Below are 19,776 nucleotides of genomic sequence, written 5' to 3' on the forward strand. Positions count from 1 at the left end.
ACAGAAAGGGGAGGTGGGAAAGAAACATGATGAAATCAGAGGATGAAGACAGAACAAAGACCATCAGGGCTGAAATGGTACAATCGTCTCTGCATATGCATGTCTGTCTCCTGAAGCTCATCAGCTCAAAGAGGTGGTGGAGAAAATCCAATAGATTTTGATTTGGAAATTAGAAGTCTTCCACAAACACTAGCTATCAGAGACAGAAGAATATTTTGCCACTCTAAAGCAAGAAGAAAATCCTACTACATATTCCCAGGTTCAAGAGCATCACCATTACCACCTGAGTGCAACCAAGTTCAACCCCTAACATAAATTTTATGGTTTATCCAATATGCAGAAATTTGTAGTAGACTTACATTGTTGGTTTCTTTTGTCCCCAGCATTTTTGAGAGGCAAACATACAGGACAGTCATGTCTCGTACAGTTCTTCCAGTGCGAGATGATTTGTCGGGAAGACGCGCAGTGTGCCACTGAGGAAGGGAAGGGAAAGGAAAACCTTTACAAACTACTGCCAGCACCTGCACATGGTCGATACAATCTGGGTAGGGAGCAACTACTTCTCTTGGGCCACACATCTATATCGCAGTTCAGTAAAGGATTACTTTAAATAGTTCAGTACTAACTAGCCCTGAAAATGTAGCTAGACTCCTTCAAATACTATTAGCTCAATTAAAGCTTGCTTCGAAGCTCCACGTTATGCATCCAAGCCTAGCTCAGAGGATAACACCATGCACATCAGGGACTGGACAGATGGAATGAAGTAATTACGATGCCAGCCACTGGCACAACCCAGATGAGGGAGGGTAACAACAAGATAGCACACATTTTCTTTGGCTACCAGGATAGACTTAAGAGTTCATCAGTGCCAGAAGCAGCTTAACTCCTGGCTAGCTACTGCTTGAGATTTCTCCCTTCCATTTAGAGGAAACAGACTCCTGCTAGCAGATTCCTCCTTTGCGTCCGCCCTTATCAGAAGGCGGCATCCAAAAGGTCTACCAGTGAGTTACAAAGCTGAGCAAAACATCTTAATTCATTTCTTTGCGTTATCTTACCTTAACTTGCCTAAACTTTAAGGCTCAGAAGTTTATCATATGCATTCCTAAGGGGACAGACAGCTTAAAAAATAGAAAATCAATTTCCCAAGCTGCTCACTTGTTCTCTCTTACTAACAGCCTTTTTGATCTTGCAAAGGTTGATGTCTACATAATCATTCCCTCACTTACCCTGGCAGGATTTGCCAGCCTGACAATGTGTCATGTGGTTCAGGACATTCTTCATGGTTCGGCAATGAGGGAGGTTGCACTGTCGCACCTCACCGTTGGCCTGCTCTCGCCGCTGACACTTGTGAGCATGTAAAAGGAGAACTAATTGCTGCTGGATGAGCTTGCGTTTTTCCGGATCCGCTGTTGGGGCTCCAGACCCCATTCCTTGTGAAGCTGCTGGCCCCATCCCAGCTTGCTGAACTTGGGGTGCTTGTTGCTGGCCCTGGAGGAGGCAGAAAAGAAATGCCCAGAAATAAATCTATTTAAGAATCATCTATTTAACATGTGAGCACCCCAAAAAAAAAAATCTATGAAGAATCACTACTCTGTGTAACCAAGGGAATACCCCATCTGCAGCTCTGGATGACCCATTTTAAACAACCCCTCAACAACAGTGCTGGCAGCACTTCTCTTGCCAACCACAAAGTCTTCCCCACACCACGCCCTCCTATTTCTAGCTCTCGCCTTATCAAGGACCAGAAGAATTTAACTTTGCACAGGCTCACAAGTTAATTTGTGGTGCTAGTTTAACCAGAAAAATACTAACAGCACTTAGACCTCAGATGATCATCTCATTTTAGAGACTAGAAAACTGTATCCCCAATTCTTGCATTAGTGGAAGAAAACACCTTTTAAAATGGATAGTTTTTCCCCTCCTGTGGGACTCCTAGAAAAGGATAACGAAGGGGAAGTTTGGGAACCTTTTGCCATTAGGAAACTTGCACATACGCATTCAGAGAAAGCATCTGCTAGTCTCTGCAGGAGAAGCAGCACAACTTCAGCATAATGCAGGCCAGAGAAGTTATGTCAAGTATGGCAACACCCGGTACTTCTTCCATACTTCTGTTTATGTCTTCAGACTTTTGTGTTTCTTCCAGGTGAAATGTGAGAAGCACTCACAAAGAAGAGGGGCTCAGGGACTCTGTGTTGCTTGTCTCACTTCAGTTCAACAGCCTTCTGTTCCTAATGGACTCTTCACATACAGAGGGTTTTAGGGAATGTTTCTGAAGATTTCCTTTTTTGTTTGTTTGTTTTTTTTAGAGCTCGACTACCTGCATAATGGTTTTAAATTAAAAAGGGGTACATGTAACTGAGACATTAGGAAGAAGTTATTTACTCAGAGGGTGGTGAGGCACTGGCACAGACTGCCCAGAGAAGCTGTCGATGCGCCATCCCTCCATCAAGGTGCTCAAGGCCAGGCTGGATGGGGCTTCGGGCAACCTGGTCTGGTGGGAGGTGTCCTTGCCCATGGCAGGGGGTGGAACCAGGTAGCGTTTAAGGCCCCTTCCAACCCAAACCATTCTGTGATTCGATGATTCCTAAACTCCAGTTCTTCCATAGCTCTTCAATATCTACATTAACCTTCCATTTTACAAGGAGACTTTACCAGTTACTCAGTCCCCTCATGGTTCAGTATATATGCTCCAGTGTAACTAACTGCCTTTTTTGAAATTTTAGTCTTTTTTGCCCAAACAACTAAGATAGCAAGCACTTTTCATTCCTAGGCCCAGCAGGGAAGTAACTCAACTTCAAGAGTTATACACTCTGCACTGAACACCAGTTTGACAGCTGAGATACTGATCAGCAAGTTCTGGCTGCTTCTTTATTGGTTCATACACCAATGGGTTGCGTTAGGATTCTAGCGTTTCATACTCAACTTTAAAAAAAGCAAACATTAAATTGAATTAGAGAGCTCAACCTCAAGAGTTCTAAGGCACAAAAGTTACCTTAAAGTGTTTTTTTTAGCAAGTTACTAAGATCAAGAGACTGAACCCCAAGGAATTAGAAAAAACAATGTAAAATTTGAAGCAGTGAGAAACACAAGCTATACTCACAAGAGCGATTTTGTTTCACAAACAAGAATATATATGCAAGAAAAAAACAGTAAGACAATGTTTTATGTCTTCCCCCAATCAATTTAAACTTTCAGAATAATGAGGCAAACACGTTCAGCTGTTGCTCTCCCAGAACATTAGGCACTAGTGCTAAACTCAAGCCAGGGAGTCTAATGTTAGTGCTTGTAAACTTATGAACTTGTAAACTTGTAAAATTTGCAAAAGCTTGGGTCATCCACTCTGCCCACCACTCACCTCCCCCTTCTTTGTGCCCTGCTGCTGTAACAGTGCTGGAGGGACAGGGGGAGTGACAGGGCTACTACGGCAACATCAGGAGCATTGCACATGTCCATGTAAGAGCACAAGAACCCAAACAACTGGGGCTTCTAAGCACTATCACACGTAATACGTTTTAAGAGCTGCTTCTCTCTCCCAAAAGCATCAGAGAGTACTAGCAGGAAAACAACCCTCACGGTGAATTCACACTGAGAAGAGACCCAGGGAACCAACCGCAAGAGCAGGGATGGGACCCGAGAGCAAAGGTCACTTCGGATAAGGAGCTCCTTTTCATTTCCTCTGCTAACAGGGTTTGAAGGGTGAAGAGCAGAGGCGCAGCTTATCAACAGAGGGAGCAACAGCCCAGCCCTCTTCTCCACACCAGGCCTTTCAGGAGTTGAAGTGCATTGCATGTTGACTCAGAGCATGAATTCACACTGGGTATGACAGCTGCAAGACCTTTAACAGGGCAGCATCTGAGCACTGCACACTGCTCCACTTTGGTCTGCTACAACATTTGCTGGAGACAGTCTTCGTTCTACTTACCATGTTCGGCATTCCTGCCCCAGGAACTGGCTTCTTGTCCATTGGAAACTGCGGTAGGCTATTTTGCAGTCCGGCTTTATTCTGCATCTGAGGTCCAAGACTACTGGCTCCAATCTGCTGCCCAGTATTCTGACTGTATGGCTGACCATAAGGACTGGGATTGCTCATCATTCCCATCTAGGGATTAAAATGGCAAGATGTTCAAGTAAGATAATGTAGTTCACAACTCAAAAGGCAAATGAACACTTCAGAGAAGCAAGAACGATCAAAGCCATGAAACAACTGCAATGCAATACTGATCCACATGCTTCCCTTGTTCCCTTCTTGTGCACGTATCCACATCCACCACACATTAACTCCTCTACCTCGGGGATCCCATAAACAGAGTAAGATCAATTTATCAACTTTGACGTCAAGTCTGGTCAGAACTGGCCTGATTCTTTCTTTACTAGAAATTTTTTATTCAACGGATTTCTCATTCCGGCTTTCTCAATCACAAATCCGCACCACGGACTACGTAACTCAAGTCTGGAAGAATTCTTCTGCTCCCTGCATCTGTGTACAGTCCACATGGGGACAAATGCCCCCTTCATACATATCAGCAGGGCTTATCCCAGATACCTCCTACCCAACTGTCAGCACTCCCACAGCTCCCCTCCATCGGGCTGTAATAATGCCCATCTGCATGTGCAGCACACCACAGTTTCAATTCAAGAATACAGGCACAGGTAACCCCACGATCACCCAGTCACAGGATCTTGTTTGCAGTGAGCAGTACTCAAGGTCAAAGGAGATGTCAGGAAGGAACGCTGCTAACCAAATGAAGCTATTGAACCATTCATCTATAGGGGAAGTAGACTCGTGTTTCATATGAGCTATATGTTGCTTTCTGCACTGTGCCTCCCCTCTTTGCATATTCAACAGTTTTAGCCTACCAGAATCTACGGTTTGGTGCCTTGGAGCACTCCAGAATCCGAAGAACAGTTAGGATCCATCAACCTTGCCAATGAAGTTATTTCTTCTTTAGCTTTCTCCATTCGATTCCCATCCATTTTTCATGGAAAATTTGGCCTTCTAAGACCAAAACAACTAGCAATAGAGGACCAGGAATATTTGAGATTTTAGTTAAGATTACCACGCTCTCGCCATTACTCAGTCAGGATCCTCAAAGAGCCATAACGCAGAAAAATAAAGCCCCAAAATACTTGGAAGAGCTGTACATTTCAGTTCAGATTAGCATTTGACTCCATGTTCAGTCTATTTGACACTTTTTGGTTCAAGTTTGGGCATTTTCCTGGATCCAAAGAAGTATATACAAGCTCCTAACGCAGGTTTCTTTCCTATCACTCCTCTATTTGCTCTCAAATGCTCCTCCTGTAGCGGAAGCACCCTGGTTCTGCTCCTCACCAAGCCTCTCCAATGTACACAGAAAAGTAATCCACAAGTCCAGAGATTACTTGCGATTAGCCAGAAGTTTTCCTTCCGCAGGTTGTAACTTCTGCCAATCCTTTACAACGGCCTTCAACTTGCATTTATGAATAAAGCAGGATCAAACCTATGCTACAGGAAACAGGGCAGAAACCTCACTGAAAACCCAGCCACTTTAGATATCTAAGTGAATTTCCTTGAGAACAACCCCCCTCTTGCCCCACAAGCGATAACCACGATTACACAGCAGTAATTCACTGGAGAGTAGTGAAAAAAGCCCCTGCGTGTGGCAGACAAATTGCGCAATGAGGAGGAAGAACTAAAAACACTTCCTTTGTCTTGTTCGGCACTGTCACTGTCATGTCTCCACTACGATGAATGCACACATGGACATCCGTCGTGCAGCTGCTGCCAGAAATGAGGCAGGTAAGAAGACTTCAGCCCTTCCTGCCTCCCCCCAGAAGACCAGTAAGGGCTCTCTTCCGTGCAAGTTGGATGGAGAAGAAAAATGTTGAGAGCCAAACGCACAGGTAACTTTGGGGACACTTTCCCTACTGTCACTGCTGCCTCAAATTGACCAACAGGCTCAAGAGTCAGTGGAGGACTGACAGCGGGAATTACTTCCTTAGGAAAACAAGGGGGGGTTTCCTGGAAAGACAGCCTGATCCCTTTGGTTCCAGAACGAGTGAAATTGGGAACATCTCAAAGAATGGACATTTCTAAGCAAAGTTTTTAGTTAATTGAATTTACTTTCACAGTTAGCTGTTACCAGAGTACACACTGCCACCAGCCTTAATGAAAACTAACCAGCCAATTCAGATTGGGGTGAAGGCACATTTTCACACCCTGATGTCACAGGGGAGAAAAAAAAAATCTGTATGCTCACCTTCAGTAAGTTTGGACTTACATTGATACCCAAGGACTCGGAACAAGCGTGGCCTGAGGAGCCAGCTCTGTCCTGACAACAGGAGTAAGACAAACCTGGACTTACGAGAGCACCTTTGCTATGTCACTGGCAAGTGAAGCTTTCTGATGAAACACAGGGACGAGGTTTGACCATGCCAGTCAACCTTTCTACCCGCAGTACGGCTGGACACAAGCTTTAGGTGAAGCACCTGGCTTTTTCAAACGTGCTGCTCAGGCTGACACAGCATGAAGACCTCTGATGCTTTCTCAAGCATGAGCTGAGCCATTAACATTGTTTGGGGTACATAATCAGCCCCCCTGAAGTAAGGCCGCCCCCATGGCAGAAATGCAGGGCCCCACTCTCCCTAGGGCTGAGAACCATCATCCGCCCCCCAAAGGGGACTTGCTCCCCCCACCCCATCGTCTGGGAGCTGGCAGCAGACCAGGTGCCCCACTCAGCCCAGCTGACTCCTGGAATCCTGTCCCAGCCCACAGAGGCAGCAAATACCAGCAAAGTGCTGGCCAAGACGGAGAGCAGGCACAGCAAACTGACCCTAAAATCCACGTGCAAGCGTCACCTCGGAAGGGTGCTTAAGTTCATCAGCTGGAGATGACCAGTAAGACTGACGCCAGATGTTCACCCGATTAGCGACCTGCTGGGCTTGAGGGGTAAATACACCATCAAGTGCAGAAGCACCAGCCAAGGAAAGGTGGTATCAGTGCCATTTAAGTACAAAGCTTCATCTGAAATACCATGCAAAACCCCCCGTGGCTGAATCACAGCTCAGAGGCAGCAAGTGCAACCTCTGCTCGCTCCTTCCTGGCCCGCCTCCTTCCACTGCTCTTCCCATTTTCTTCTTCATTCACCCCATCTGTTGTTTTCCTCCTCACCTCAGAGCCTCGAGTTGCTTTCATCACGTACGCAAGGACTCGCACATAAAGAAGAGCAGACAAAGGTACATCACAGTAAAGGAGAAGAGAAATAAAGGCCAATGAAGCAAAAGATGACGACACATGGCTAATAGGTGACAATCTCAAATGCTTATTCCTGCCGCACAGAGTTGAAAACAACTCTGCTCCATTTTCCTGCCCCCAGCTGAAGCAGGGGCTGGTGGAAGACGTACACCTCTCATCATGTCAAGGGCACGGATGAGAGGAGTTGAAGAAACATCCAAGTTCCCAAGCAAGAGCTCTATCAGGTAAGGCTGTTCACAGCTCCCCCATTACCAATCAGACCAGGGCAACTCCAGAGGTAGAGGAAACTCCCCACTGCTTTGTTCTAATGCCTCAAAACAGACGCATCTTCAGCTTGGACAAGGGTCAAGTAACCAACAACTTTGCTTCTAATTTTACTGTCGGTGCCACGGAGCACAAACCCTGCCAGAGGAGGAATACCTGTTAGAGCTGTGCACGCAGACATGACAAATTTTCTACTGTTGCTCTGTCAGTGAGGCAATTGCTTTTAGAGCTTAGTATTTGGAAGACAGCTAGGTATCAGCAACTGTATTGAGCAGTGACCAATTTAAAGATTTGCAAAGGTAATTGTAAGCATGGAGAACGGAAGAAATAGAATGAAGATATGATAAGATTGATCCAAATAATCCAACGTTTGCAGCATCAGCTGTGCCCCTCTGTTGAGGTAACTGCAGTACAAGCACTAGGTTAAGCCTACATGAACGCAATCTTTCCACATACGTGTCCACAGGTAGAAATTAACTTCCCTAAAGCAGGAAGTCACCTTTAGCAGTTCTCTTCTGGAATTTAGGAACAACAAAACTGTGCCGGTGATACCTGCTGCATTCTTATCAAGGACTGCTAAAGATTCTTTGCATTTGACTGAACTACATTTTAAGATACCTACTGCAAGACAAGCATTATTGCACTGCCATCCCTGCAAGAAACTTCCCCTACCAACCCCAGAAACAAGTCCTTACTGCTCCCTTTCTCCCCCAAACACATTCCTCCCATGCGCTGGGATAAAGTGAGCAATTATCTATTTTTCACACCTTGGCTCACCTCCGGACCACAACGTGCAGCTACACTTTCAATGGATTAGTACTTGATCGTAGGGTACACCTGGGGCCCAGAATCTAAACACCGTGCATATACCTAGATGTTGAAGCAAATGGTTCTTGCAAGCGATACGTAGAAGGTCAGTGTTCTTGGTTCTTTATAACATGAACTGAACACTACACTGAACATGCTAACACTAATAAGCTTTTTTCATTTTCTTTACCTAAATTTACTATTTGAGGATGTCATCGTTTTCCAGTTCTGCAATTTTGAGCAAGACTTTGACATTTCTTGCTGTTTTATTTAAAGGAAGGTATGGAGAGTCCCAATAATTATGTTCCTATTTGTAAAATATTACAACTTATTTTTCTTAACAGAATTGCTAAGCATTGGTAAAGCACAATAGTATCTCCATTACAATAGCAGAGAAATCTATATATATTCACATTACACAATAAGCCAAATGACAAAATTAACACTGGAGCTCTAAATGTTTCAAGTCATTTCATGAGAGTAAAATAATCACATAGCAAAGGTGGTAATTTCCCTGCTAATCTGAATTGCCTTCATGTCCATTTCATCGAGTAACAGAGCACTTCTTAGATCAGCAGGATACTCCACCTACACGACCTGAAGGTCAGGTGAATTTATTCGCTTTAAAATCACAGAAATACACCCACCAACTCGTACGCAAAATCCTCTCTCCCTCTAACAAGAGGCTGGACAATAAGCCTGGGAACTCCAGGCAGAACCCAGCAGAACCGCTGAAGAGCCACACGAAGGTTTTAACTACATACATGTATTTCCAAATGAAGAATGGTTCAAGACAGGAAACATGAATTTGTTCTTAACTTACTGTGGAGCTTGAATTTGCTGTTTACACTTAAATTAGTCAAAGCTGTAAGGCTATCCAGTGAAATAAGAAGCCTGAAAAATGCTTAAACACTGAAAGAATCAAAGCATTACAAACACTTTCCAAAAACCTATTTTAAGAGGACAGACATTCCTGTCACACTTCACATGCACACAAACAAGCACACAAAACAAAAAGCTATTCAAGAAAGCTAAACTTGTTACAATTCCTTTCCTCTCCAGAATTTCCTTTTAGGCTAAACCTCCACAGGTATTTTTAAGCTAACTCTGGTACCTAAACAGGGCCCACACCCTCCTCGGAGCAGCAACACCCTCTCCTTTAACACATCCCCTCCCTAATATCAGGGCTCGCTCTCCCATCAGCCAGTATGAAGTGGATCGTGAAATTAATTCAAATTATTATTTTAAATGACCAGGTGAGTTTCAAGCCTGCGTTAGCTCCTCAATACAATGTCACATATCTGGTATAGAGACGGTCTGCAGACAATTGCTTCTTCCCATCTCAGTGTACCTTGCATTATACATAACATACAGCATTAGACCCCAAGACAAGTGGCAGAATACCGTGATTCGAATTTATACATACCTGGTGACCCCACACCAGTCAGTTACACAGACATTTGGGATCTCCAGGCTTAAAAAGGTAACTTTCACAGCTAGACAATCGGGGAACTCTAAGTCTAATGTGCAAAGCAAGCGTTCCACTGCTACCAGCCAATCTTTCAGAAGGAGAGGAAGAAAATGCTTCAGCAACTCCACAAGACCACAGAACAAAGCAGAAACATTACCAGTTTTGCTGTCCAAATCGAATACCCACTTCAAGCTCATCTCTACCATTAGGAGAGCATAACATCCTCCTTCCCAATTAGTTAACGTCCCAGCAAACATAAGCTATTCGCCTGTAAAAACCATGGCTGACAACACATCTGTTTTACTGAAAGCCAATTCACAGAGGCAACCCTCGCTGCACCTAACGAGGCTGACTTTGGCAAGCTAACACGATGCAGTTGAACAGAACCGAAGCGCCTGCTTTGCTATTTCTCCCCTCCTGCCGAAGGACAGCTCTTGAATAATGCACGCTTCTGCAGCGATGAAGGAAGCGCACGAAAGTTATTACACAAACTCCCACGTTAGCAGCAACACAGGGCTAAAATTACCAATTAAAAAAAAAAAGCCGGTTTTTGCAAACAACTGCTCAGGGTCCTCTGTTTTCCTCTACTTTTTGAAGATTTGTAGGTGGGGGGAAAAAAACAAAAGCAGATGGGTGGAGGGAGAGAAAACGGTCAGACATGACTGTTGTCAGATCCTGCTAACTCGGCTGCACGAAGCGAAAGCCAGGCTGCCTGCCAGCAGCCAAACCAATGGAAGACGTTCTGGAATTTCAGCCTCCATTTCAGACCGTTCCTTCGCATCCGGCAGTTTGAAGTGCTCCGCGCGGGCTGCGCCCGCTACGCTTACGCGACCTGGCTCGAGGCTTTTTTCTCAACGAGTAAAGAACTCGAAGTTTTTGTTTTCATTTTTTAACCAGTCTGGGATTATGAGCTAAAAAGCAGAAGTTCTGTATTTGGTGGGGAGGTTCCCAAAAAGCACAAAATAGGCTGCTTATTTTAGATATACAGCACACCCCGGAGTTTGAGAAAGCCAGGAAGACAATTTAGTTTTGAACTGTATCAAAAGCCAAAAACTCAATTTGTGGCCTTTATTTCTCCTAGATAAGAGGAGGGTTTTTGTTTGTTTAATAATTTAAAACCTTACTTTAGCTTTGAGGACAAGGATAATAAGGATGACGATGTGGCATTTCACCAAATTCTTATTACATCAATTTTTGACCTCTTTCTAAAGACCAAAGTAATTTTTTTCAGAGCCAATAAGCAACGAATTATCTAATTCCAATACAAAAATACCTCCAAGTAGTTACTTACTTCTTTCCAATATGAACTGTATACAGATTTTTCTACTGTAGCAATCAAACTTTTCAACACCTTAATGTTTGTTATGAACAGGTTACAAAATCAACTCATCGCTAGGCATACGTATCAGAACCGTGGTTAGCAGCACCCTGAGCCCAAGCAACCAGCTAAGACCAGAAAAGCTTGTAATTAATAATGTTCACAAGACACTAGCATCATTTTACTTAATACATTCAAGTACAGCAAAATCATTAACACAGCGCTAATTTTCACCTGTTTCAAATACATTTATAGACTGTGTTAGTTACAATTACAAGCCCTCCAGGCAGGTTGATTTTGGTCACTCCAAGATGAATCTATTCAGGTGTTACAAAGCACCTTAGAAAAAACTTTCCACTCATTAACCAATAAACAAAAAATCCATCTAAAGTGAACTGAAATACCTAGATACTTTCCAGGCTTTTTATCAAAATACCAAAAACTTGAGACGAAACACTCACTTGTTTCCCTACTCTAGGAAACCTGCTTGTCTGATTTTTTTCTTATCATGCATACCTCCTTGTTAACTTCCCTCATCTTTTCAGAGCAACTTATCACAACTTTATGCCAATCTCCTAAATAATAAAAGCACATCTAACTCCCTCACCAACAAAACCTTTTTCTTCTTTCCATTTACTCTCCAATAGACAAAATCTTTCTGAATTTTAAACCTAGAACTGCGTGCCAATAGCCTTAAACAACCCTACGCTTGTCTCTAGGTATTTATACAAGCATTCTTTCTCCAATAACTCAAGTATTTCTCAAGGCCAATGTACGTTTTAACACACACTACACATCAGCCCATTCAGACCCGCATTTGGCTCTTCTCATCTGCTCCAGCACAAACCAATGCGCAACACATCTCAGACAAAAGATGTTCTTATTAAGTGTCACACAGAGAAGTGCCAAACTTCTAAAAGATCCTGATACATTCCCATCACACTCACCACGTTAGATGGGAAAACATTTGTGGACAAAGGCATAAAAGACTAAATGCTACCAAGTTAAGTTTTCCGTGTTGTTGATAACCTATACTCTCACAGGACTTAAAAGAAAAAAGATGGCTACTCTAGAAATACTCTTGCTTGCTGAGCAAGACCCAATTTTTGCCTCCCATCACTTAAACTTTAGCATTATATAAACAATTAAGGGTTTTGGATCCTTTGGTAAAGGGACAAAAAACCCCATTCTATAGTATCCCTACTGCAGGGGAACCTTGTTCTACAGGATCCCTACTGCAGAGGGATCTGCCTCACAAAATAAAGGCCAAGAACAAAGATAAATCAAGCCCAGCTTGCCTTGCTTACCTTGTTCATGGCTCCAGGCTGCGGCCCCCTCAGTGCAGTCTGCCCTCCCATCTGCGGAGAGCCTTGTTGCAGCGTCTCAGCCAACAAGTTGCCAGCACTTGCCATTCCTGGGTTTGGGTAGGGCATATTAGGTCGCCCTCTGCCTGCTCCAATCGAACCGTTCATGACTTGCCCCTGCATCATCCCCTGCCCGTTGCCTGCTGCCAACATCCCAGGATTCATGCCAGCATTCATCCCTGTGTTCATTCCCATGCCAGGCTGGTTAACTGGACTGTTTACTGTTGGCATCATTCCTGCTGCAGACTGGGCTGAAGGACCCTGGTTTGGTCCGCTTGTAGCCATCGCCATGCTGGGAGAAGTCAGCCCAGCCTGCGCCATGGGGCTTTTCACCATGCTGTTCAACATCCCCATCCCAGGGCTGTTCTGTTGCGTTTGACCGGCCATGCCCTGGCCAGGGCCACCAACCCCCATGTTGAGGTTTGGGGAGCTACCAGCCCGTAAGAGTTCGGACAGCTGCTTGTGTTTAGAGGCAGCATCTTGTGCCAGGCCGAGGCTGGTCTGCAGCTGATTAATGTCACCGCCATTGCTGAGTCCCAGTTCGGTGGAGCTGATCAGCTCATCTGGCAAGTCGTGTTCCAGATCAAAGAGTGATCCAAAATCTGAAAAATAAAAGAAACGATACATGAGGTCAGTGCAATCTGCAATATCTTGAAGAATCTTGCTTATTAATTTCCATTTATTTCATTTGACTATCAAAATCTCATTTTTCCAGCAGAATTCCTCTACCGGTCATTACTGAAAACTATCCCAATTCGTCATCATAAGCGTAATTTCTAAACCTTACAAAGTATGAATTGGAGGCAACCATTCTACTTCACTTCTCTACAACAGTATATGCTAAATATCGCTAGGTATCTCAGAACATCATCTCCCAACTTGTGAAATTTGAAGGGAAAGGAGGAAAAAAATGTATTAAAATCTCAGAATTCACCAGTGGAATTAGACAACTATTAAGAAGAGTTAAAAAGTTGATGCTAAAAGTACCGTTTTTTGATTTTTGACTTTCACTGAAGTGTCACTTCCAGAAGAGACAACAAATACAGTAAATACTGTTTTCAGAAAATGCCTATTATTTACAAAAAAATAAAATCAGCAGCTTTCTCCTTGTTTGGTAGTGGTTGTTTTTGTTTTAATTTTCCACATCCAGTCATTCCCAGCACAGAACTGCAAAATTAAATTGAACTTCATGGAACAGACAGTATTTTCCCCACAACAAGCATAGTCAGAAAACAATTTAAGTAACCCTCCTGGCCATGAAGTTGTGAAAAAACTTTACAATGGGGGAAAAAAAAGAATTTTTTCTCTTGAACAAGAACGCATTCAGAGTAATCTCCAAGGTAATTAAATGGCAAAAGATTGCTATTACACAGTACCATCAATTTGATCAAGCAAACAAGAAGTTTTATGTCTGTAGAAGTAGCATGCACCTTGATCTGTGTATTTCATCTATAGCAGCTAGAACAAAAATAATCTAGAAAGTTTGTGGCTAAAAGCCAAGCTACTGTGTGATGTAGCCACTCATAACAGCTAGGGTATAGAGCTCAGTATTTAGAATTTGAGAATACACAGTAAATGATTTCTTTTATCTTAACTTTTAGAATAGTGCAGCATCACTTCTGCCAGAAAGGTCATTTCATGGATGCTCTGCAGGATCTATTACAATGCATTTTCAAAACCTTCAGATCTAGACGATGACTTAAAATACTACTCATTTCAGCAATTGCAAAAAAGGAAGTGTCAATTACAGTGAATTTCACAGAGGTTGGCAAGATGACTTGTTCCAAATATTGATGGAAGAGACTACAGTTAAACCACACAAGTCAGAAAAGCTGATCAGCATCAGAAATCTGTTCAAAATGTTTTACGCAATACCATGAGTTACCAAACAGCTGACCTCCAATACTAATTGAGGAGTGTCGTTGTTATTCCTTTTTTATAAGACACAATTTCTTAACTGTTTTAGGATTGGGACTGTTAAAAATTCTAAACATACGATACGAGGTTGACAAGAATGCAGGCATACCAAGTGATTTCATGACATCATTTATATACTATTCACTAATGTAAAGCACCAGAAGAAGAACGAGTTTCCAAATAACTATGTTTTAGACTATTAATATAGAATGGGCTAGCTGATTTTAAGGGAAACCTTGTGCTAAAAGTTAAGTTTTGCAGTAGATACTAAGGATTCATCTTTCAATTACATCTCCAGTACTTTTCAACATGATTGATACTTGTTGAAGATTCAGAAGTGAGGGAAGAAGCAGAAGAATAAAGTTTTGTCCAAGTTCTCCTACATTTAGAATAATGAATTTAGAGTTTGGGGCTGGTACACCTACCTCAAAACATACACCCCCCAAAACGCGAAGTGTTAGCTTAAGAATTAAATATTGATGCACATGGGAAAAGCCACAGTAGGAGAGACCCTCAAGACCAAGATAATGAAGAAAGCCGTCAAAAAAATAGTACATGACAGTTTAAAATGGCTTCAACAGGCAAACTAAGATGCCTTCAATGAGCATTTTAATGTGCCTGTTAAGATGCCTTTAAACAGACAAGCGTTGAAGTAATGTAATTCGGAAAACAGTCTGGCAAAGTAACCTGACAAAGAGCTCACAACTGAGGAAGTGAAAAATAAGACCAGCAGTTCTCAAGTTAGTCTGCCGTCCAGAAAAATTTCTCCTAGATGAACAACACTGAAAACTTCAGCGTCCAACATATACCCCATACCTGCAGAAAAAACGTACTGGAAGCGCACAGCAGCCTCCCATCTCTGAACCGGGAAACATTTGTTCCAGCAAAGCTGCTCAAAGAGCTCAAAAGGCAGTATTGTGACTGGCTGCAGATGGACAAGAGCTCCTGCTTCCAGGACAGAGTCAGTCCCAAAACAAAAATCCCCACTTTGCCTCCACTGAGGCCAGACCTTTGCATATAAAACCATTCACAAAACCACCTGGAAAATGGTCAGCGATCATCTGAATATATGAGCTACTTGTTTTTTCAAACTACCACTGAACATTTACTCAGATTTGTTTAAATGGTTTCAGATATAACGCTACAAAAGGGCGGTGCAATTCTTGTTTTGAAAGACTGAAAGATTTGCTCATCTTTCTTCCCAAAGAAATATTAATCTGCTTCTACGAAGACCTCATTCTTTCAGCATTCCTTCTCGTCAAACAAGGGGACGCTTCCAGCTGCAAAGCTCACTTGCTCAAGTCCACCTCGAATATCCTGGTACAAGCAAACAGAGCTCCTCGGCGAGTTCATTCTGTGCAACGAAACTAACATGCTAAGACCGTCAATCCAAGAGAAGACGCAGCAGAAGACACCATAAATGATTCCTAGCACCTACAAGGCAAAATCAAAAGCCATTAATACCAGTGAAACATCACTCTGGTGCAAGTTTGCCTTCCCCTGCCTTTTTTTTTTTTTTTAAATCTTTTCTAAAACACAAACATCCAAGTCTTCTCCAGCCAGCAGATTAAAAAACAACAAAACCAGAAAAAGGTTCTGTTGTCTGGTCAACTACGAAATCCCACTCCTAGTCGGCTGCCAGGAGGCAGAAGATTTCAGGTATGAGACTGAAACACGAACAGTCTCATAAGACCATGCGGAACAATCGGACTTTGTGCGCGTACAGCAAGAGCTCCAATCCGTTTCAGAGCCCTTTACATACTCTGCACACCCTAAAGCCCACTGTAGAGAGACCTACCTATGGCCAATCCAAACATTGACAAAGCTAGGCCAGACAGCTCAGAGTACGTGAAAACAATGGTAAATACAGTCACACGAAAGCCAAGGGAATAGCTTAAGACAGAGGTGATAAATATCCAGAGAACTGAGCGACTTCCCAGTACACTAAACACACTTGCCATCTTTTTCATTAAGGACACACAGGAAGATTTCTAAGAAAGCAAAGCTTCTAAGTGGGAAGTGGAAGGAAACAGATTAGCATTGCAAAGGTTTGTCTACCTGATTCGCAGTCCCTAGAGATCACGGGGTATAACCACAGACCAAGAGCTGGGATAAAACAGAACGCCATTAACTGACCCAAGAGCTCATCAGAAACATCCAGTAGTAAGCGTTGAAACTAGATTTTGATCTCAGAATAGTGACACAGATTCCACATTATGCTATTAATGGTATTTTAGTGTATTTCTTTCCACATGTGACAAGATGAAACAGGCTGCTCCTGCCAGGTAAGATCACAAGGAAAGAGACCGAAGGTATCTCCATAAGACAACATGCAAGTAGGTAATAGGAAAGTGTTAACCTGAGGTGGTCTCAGTATGCAAAGGCATGCAACACTTCCCCTAAGGAACCATACCACCAGTGAACCTTTACACAAGTCTATTCTGTAGCCCAGAAACTGGCTCAGCTCGCCACAACTGCATCAAATCTGTCATGAGAAGAAGGTGGGTCAGGAGACAGCGGATGGAGCAGGTCTTTCAATGGCAGTCCAGTCAGACTGGATCAACTAACTGGAACTTCACCCTGAACTGCAAGGAAGCCACCTCAAAAACTGGTGCGTTAGCTTTCTGTGTCTACTGTGAATTCTTTTCTCAGTTTTGGACCCTACAAACATCTGCCTTCTTAGTAACTTGCCTTTGATGGTGCCTGATCTGCAAGATGCAAGGAGACCGCTGGCCTGGGTTAGAAACACCAGCAAAGCCTTGAAATCAGTACAGATTCAGAGAGGGCAATCAAAACCCTTAAGTGATTAAGAAATCAGTGCCCTATCAAGCAATCAGATTTCAGATGAGTCACAAAATGCGTATTTCAAGCTAGTTTTACTGCAAGAGCTTCTGGTGGCCCCAGTGCTAACCGTTGTCAAAGCACGCAAGGCAAGGTAGAGATTTCCGACAAAAATGCTTACAATGCAGGGAGAATATTATCCAATACTGACTAACTAGCAAAGAAATTCACACGTGGGTTTCAAATTGCACACGCTAGTTTCTCTTGCATGCTTTCTAGCCTCATAGTTTTCTCATTTCTGGCTTAAGACAGACTTTTATTTCCCTTTCGGAACAAAACAAGCATTGCTATTAAAATGAAGATTACCTGGTTCTAACAAACAGAAAGCTAACATTATTCATTGCAGCCTAAGAGCTTGCTTATGTGCTACAATATAGCCCAGAAGACTTCACTCTCATGTGCACTGCGTGATCAGCCAGGAAATTGAAGAATTGGAGGAGTTGGTGTATCTGAAGAAACAGCATCATGTGTGAACAGCAGTGCCTGGAAAACCCTTCATGTCGGTCATGTAAGAAAGACGAGAGCTTACTCCTGCGCTTACCTCGGTGCTGAGCTTATCGGTAGGTGTGAGACTTCCAGTTCCTGTCCCTGCACCTCTTACGTTCTATTCTGAACACAGACACGGCAAGTTAGAAAGCTGCTGAACAGCCACCTTTCTGCACAAGTGTTTCTGGGCTCCAGAAACGTATCAGTGGGTCAAATTAAGCCACAGTCGCTAAGTGCGCAATGAAATAAGGGGATGAGGCTTAATACAGGACGCTGAATACAACGGATGCATGTGACAGGGTCAGCAGGAGCTGCAGGTGATGCTGGACTACACAGAAAACGCGATACCTTCGCTGTGCTTTCAGACAGAGCTCAACAACAAGCTGCTGAGCTCAGCATCTTCCCCACATGGTGACATCAAAGCTATCCAGGATCGAACAGGATTTAGATGTTAACAGAGAAAGTACCCAGAGGATACCACCAATACCCCAGAGTAACCAGCTACTCAGGTCTGCAGTCAAGCACCGGCATTACAGGCCCTAAAATACCCTTTAAAAAAAAAAAAAGGCAGAGCAGGACAAGGAGCCACATCCACACAAGACAACTCTCAGACATCCATGAAAACACGGGAGCAAAGGTGAAGCGCAGATCCGTAACAAAGTGCTACTAAAAGAAAATCATCAATTCCCACGGCATCAGCAATGGCAGAAAATTAAGCTAGTCATGTTCAGGCAACTGCAGTGGGGAAAAACATGCTAAGAAAGAGGCAAAATCTCTCAAGATTCCTACCAAGTGGGCGTGAGAGAGTTTTGCTGTATTTTGGAGAACAGATTTACTCTTACGATTAAAGCCCTTTAAAGAGTAGGCTTTTCACATAGATGCTCTGTGAAGCCACAATTACCCAACGGTAACAAGAACTCTGCCAAGCCATTTTCCCTACCTGAAACTGTACAGTTAGTTTTAATTAATCTATTAGCTCGATGCAAGACAAAAGAGGAAACAGTCAGGCACCAGCCACAGAAATTTAAGGTCTAGATTCACTGCTTCCACAACCCTAGGACATCAGCCCCCGTATAACCCTGATCACCACACGCTGCCGAAGTGGAGGTGTGACGCAGGCCTTCTCAGTTGCTCTTGCATAAGCAGGAGTGAATTCTTATTCTGCATTACGGCGCTCCGGTAACAAGGTCTTCGGCATCAGACTATTTTTAATCCTGTTCTCTGCAAGAAAGTGGGGAAGCACTGCCTCCTCCTTCCTTCCTGCTAATCCAGAGAAGACCTGAATTTGCTCACCACATCAAGAAACTTGATAACTTGAAGACAGACCACAAACAATACTAGCAGAAAATACAGCTGAAAACGGAGGCACGCTACTCATTCTGAGAGGGAGCTCAGAACCCCTGGAAGACAGCAGATGCAAAGGCACAAAACATGTTTGCAAGTCATGCTAGCGCACAACTTCAGGCATAGATCTTTAAAAACAGCCTGTTGATCTAATTCCTCATCTCAAATGCACGTGATTTCATTATTAGTTCTAACAACCGAGTATAAACATAAGAATTTTGCAAGCATAAAAAAGTCACTCTAAAGAAGCAGCCACTTATTGCTCAACTTCTAACAAAGGCTATTGGAGGACCGCACTCGTCCTTCATTTTTTTGAAGCTATCCTAATCTCTACTCAAACACTGCGTCAAACGCATCAACTCCTTCTTAAGGAGAAAGTCCCATTTTTGCTCAGGAACATAATCTGCAAGTTTAACTCATACCAAGCTCGTATCAACAGAAAGACCAATTTGCGTTGACTCTGGATAAAGTGGGTTTTGCCACTTCAGAAGCAAACTGCATTTATAACAAACTTTTCTTTTTCATTCAAAGTTCTTTAAGAAGTACTAAAGAGAGATACAGATGACTGCAGTTCACCGCTGAAAAAAAGTGAGAAGATTTATGATACCAAAATATGGATTTCGTTCTAGGAAAATGGAAGGAGTACAATCATACGGAAGAGACATTACTTAAGGGGGAAGTTCTTCCTGCAAAGCCTATTCACACTTTTATGTAACACAACGGTCCTAGTCTC

The 19,776-nt window shown here is 43.1% G+C and overlaps 1 protein-coding gene across 1 annotated transcript in view; it reads right to left on the minus strand.

Moving 5' to 3' along the window:
• The window catches only part of EP300 (E1A binding protein p300), a 63,169-nt gene that overhangs the window by 35,186 nt on the left and 8,207 nt on the right, over nucleotides 1–19,776 (minus strand). The window contains exons 2-5 of the mRNA XM_040558536.1: nucleotides 12,399–13,057; nucleotides 3,923–4,099; nucleotides 1,227–1,488; nucleotides 360–473 (exon numbers count right to left, since the gene is read on the minus strand). Of these exons, the coding sequence (XP_040414470.1) occupies nucleotides 360–473; nucleotides 1,227–1,488; nucleotides 3,923–4,099; nucleotides 12,399–13,057 (1,212 nt within the window). The remainder of the gene's footprint in view (nucleotides 1–359; nucleotides 474–1,226; nucleotides 1,489–3,922; nucleotides 4,100–12,398; nucleotides 13,058–19,776) is intronic.

The sequence above is a fragment of the Cygnus olor genome, chromosome 1 (assembly GCF_009769625.2).
Source record: "Cygnus olor isolate bCygOlo1 chromosome 1, bCygOlo1.pri.v2, whole genome shotgun sequence".
Taxonomy (NCBI): domain Eukaryota; kingdom Metazoa; phylum Chordata; class Aves; order Anseriformes; family Anatidae; genus Cygnus; species Cygnus olor.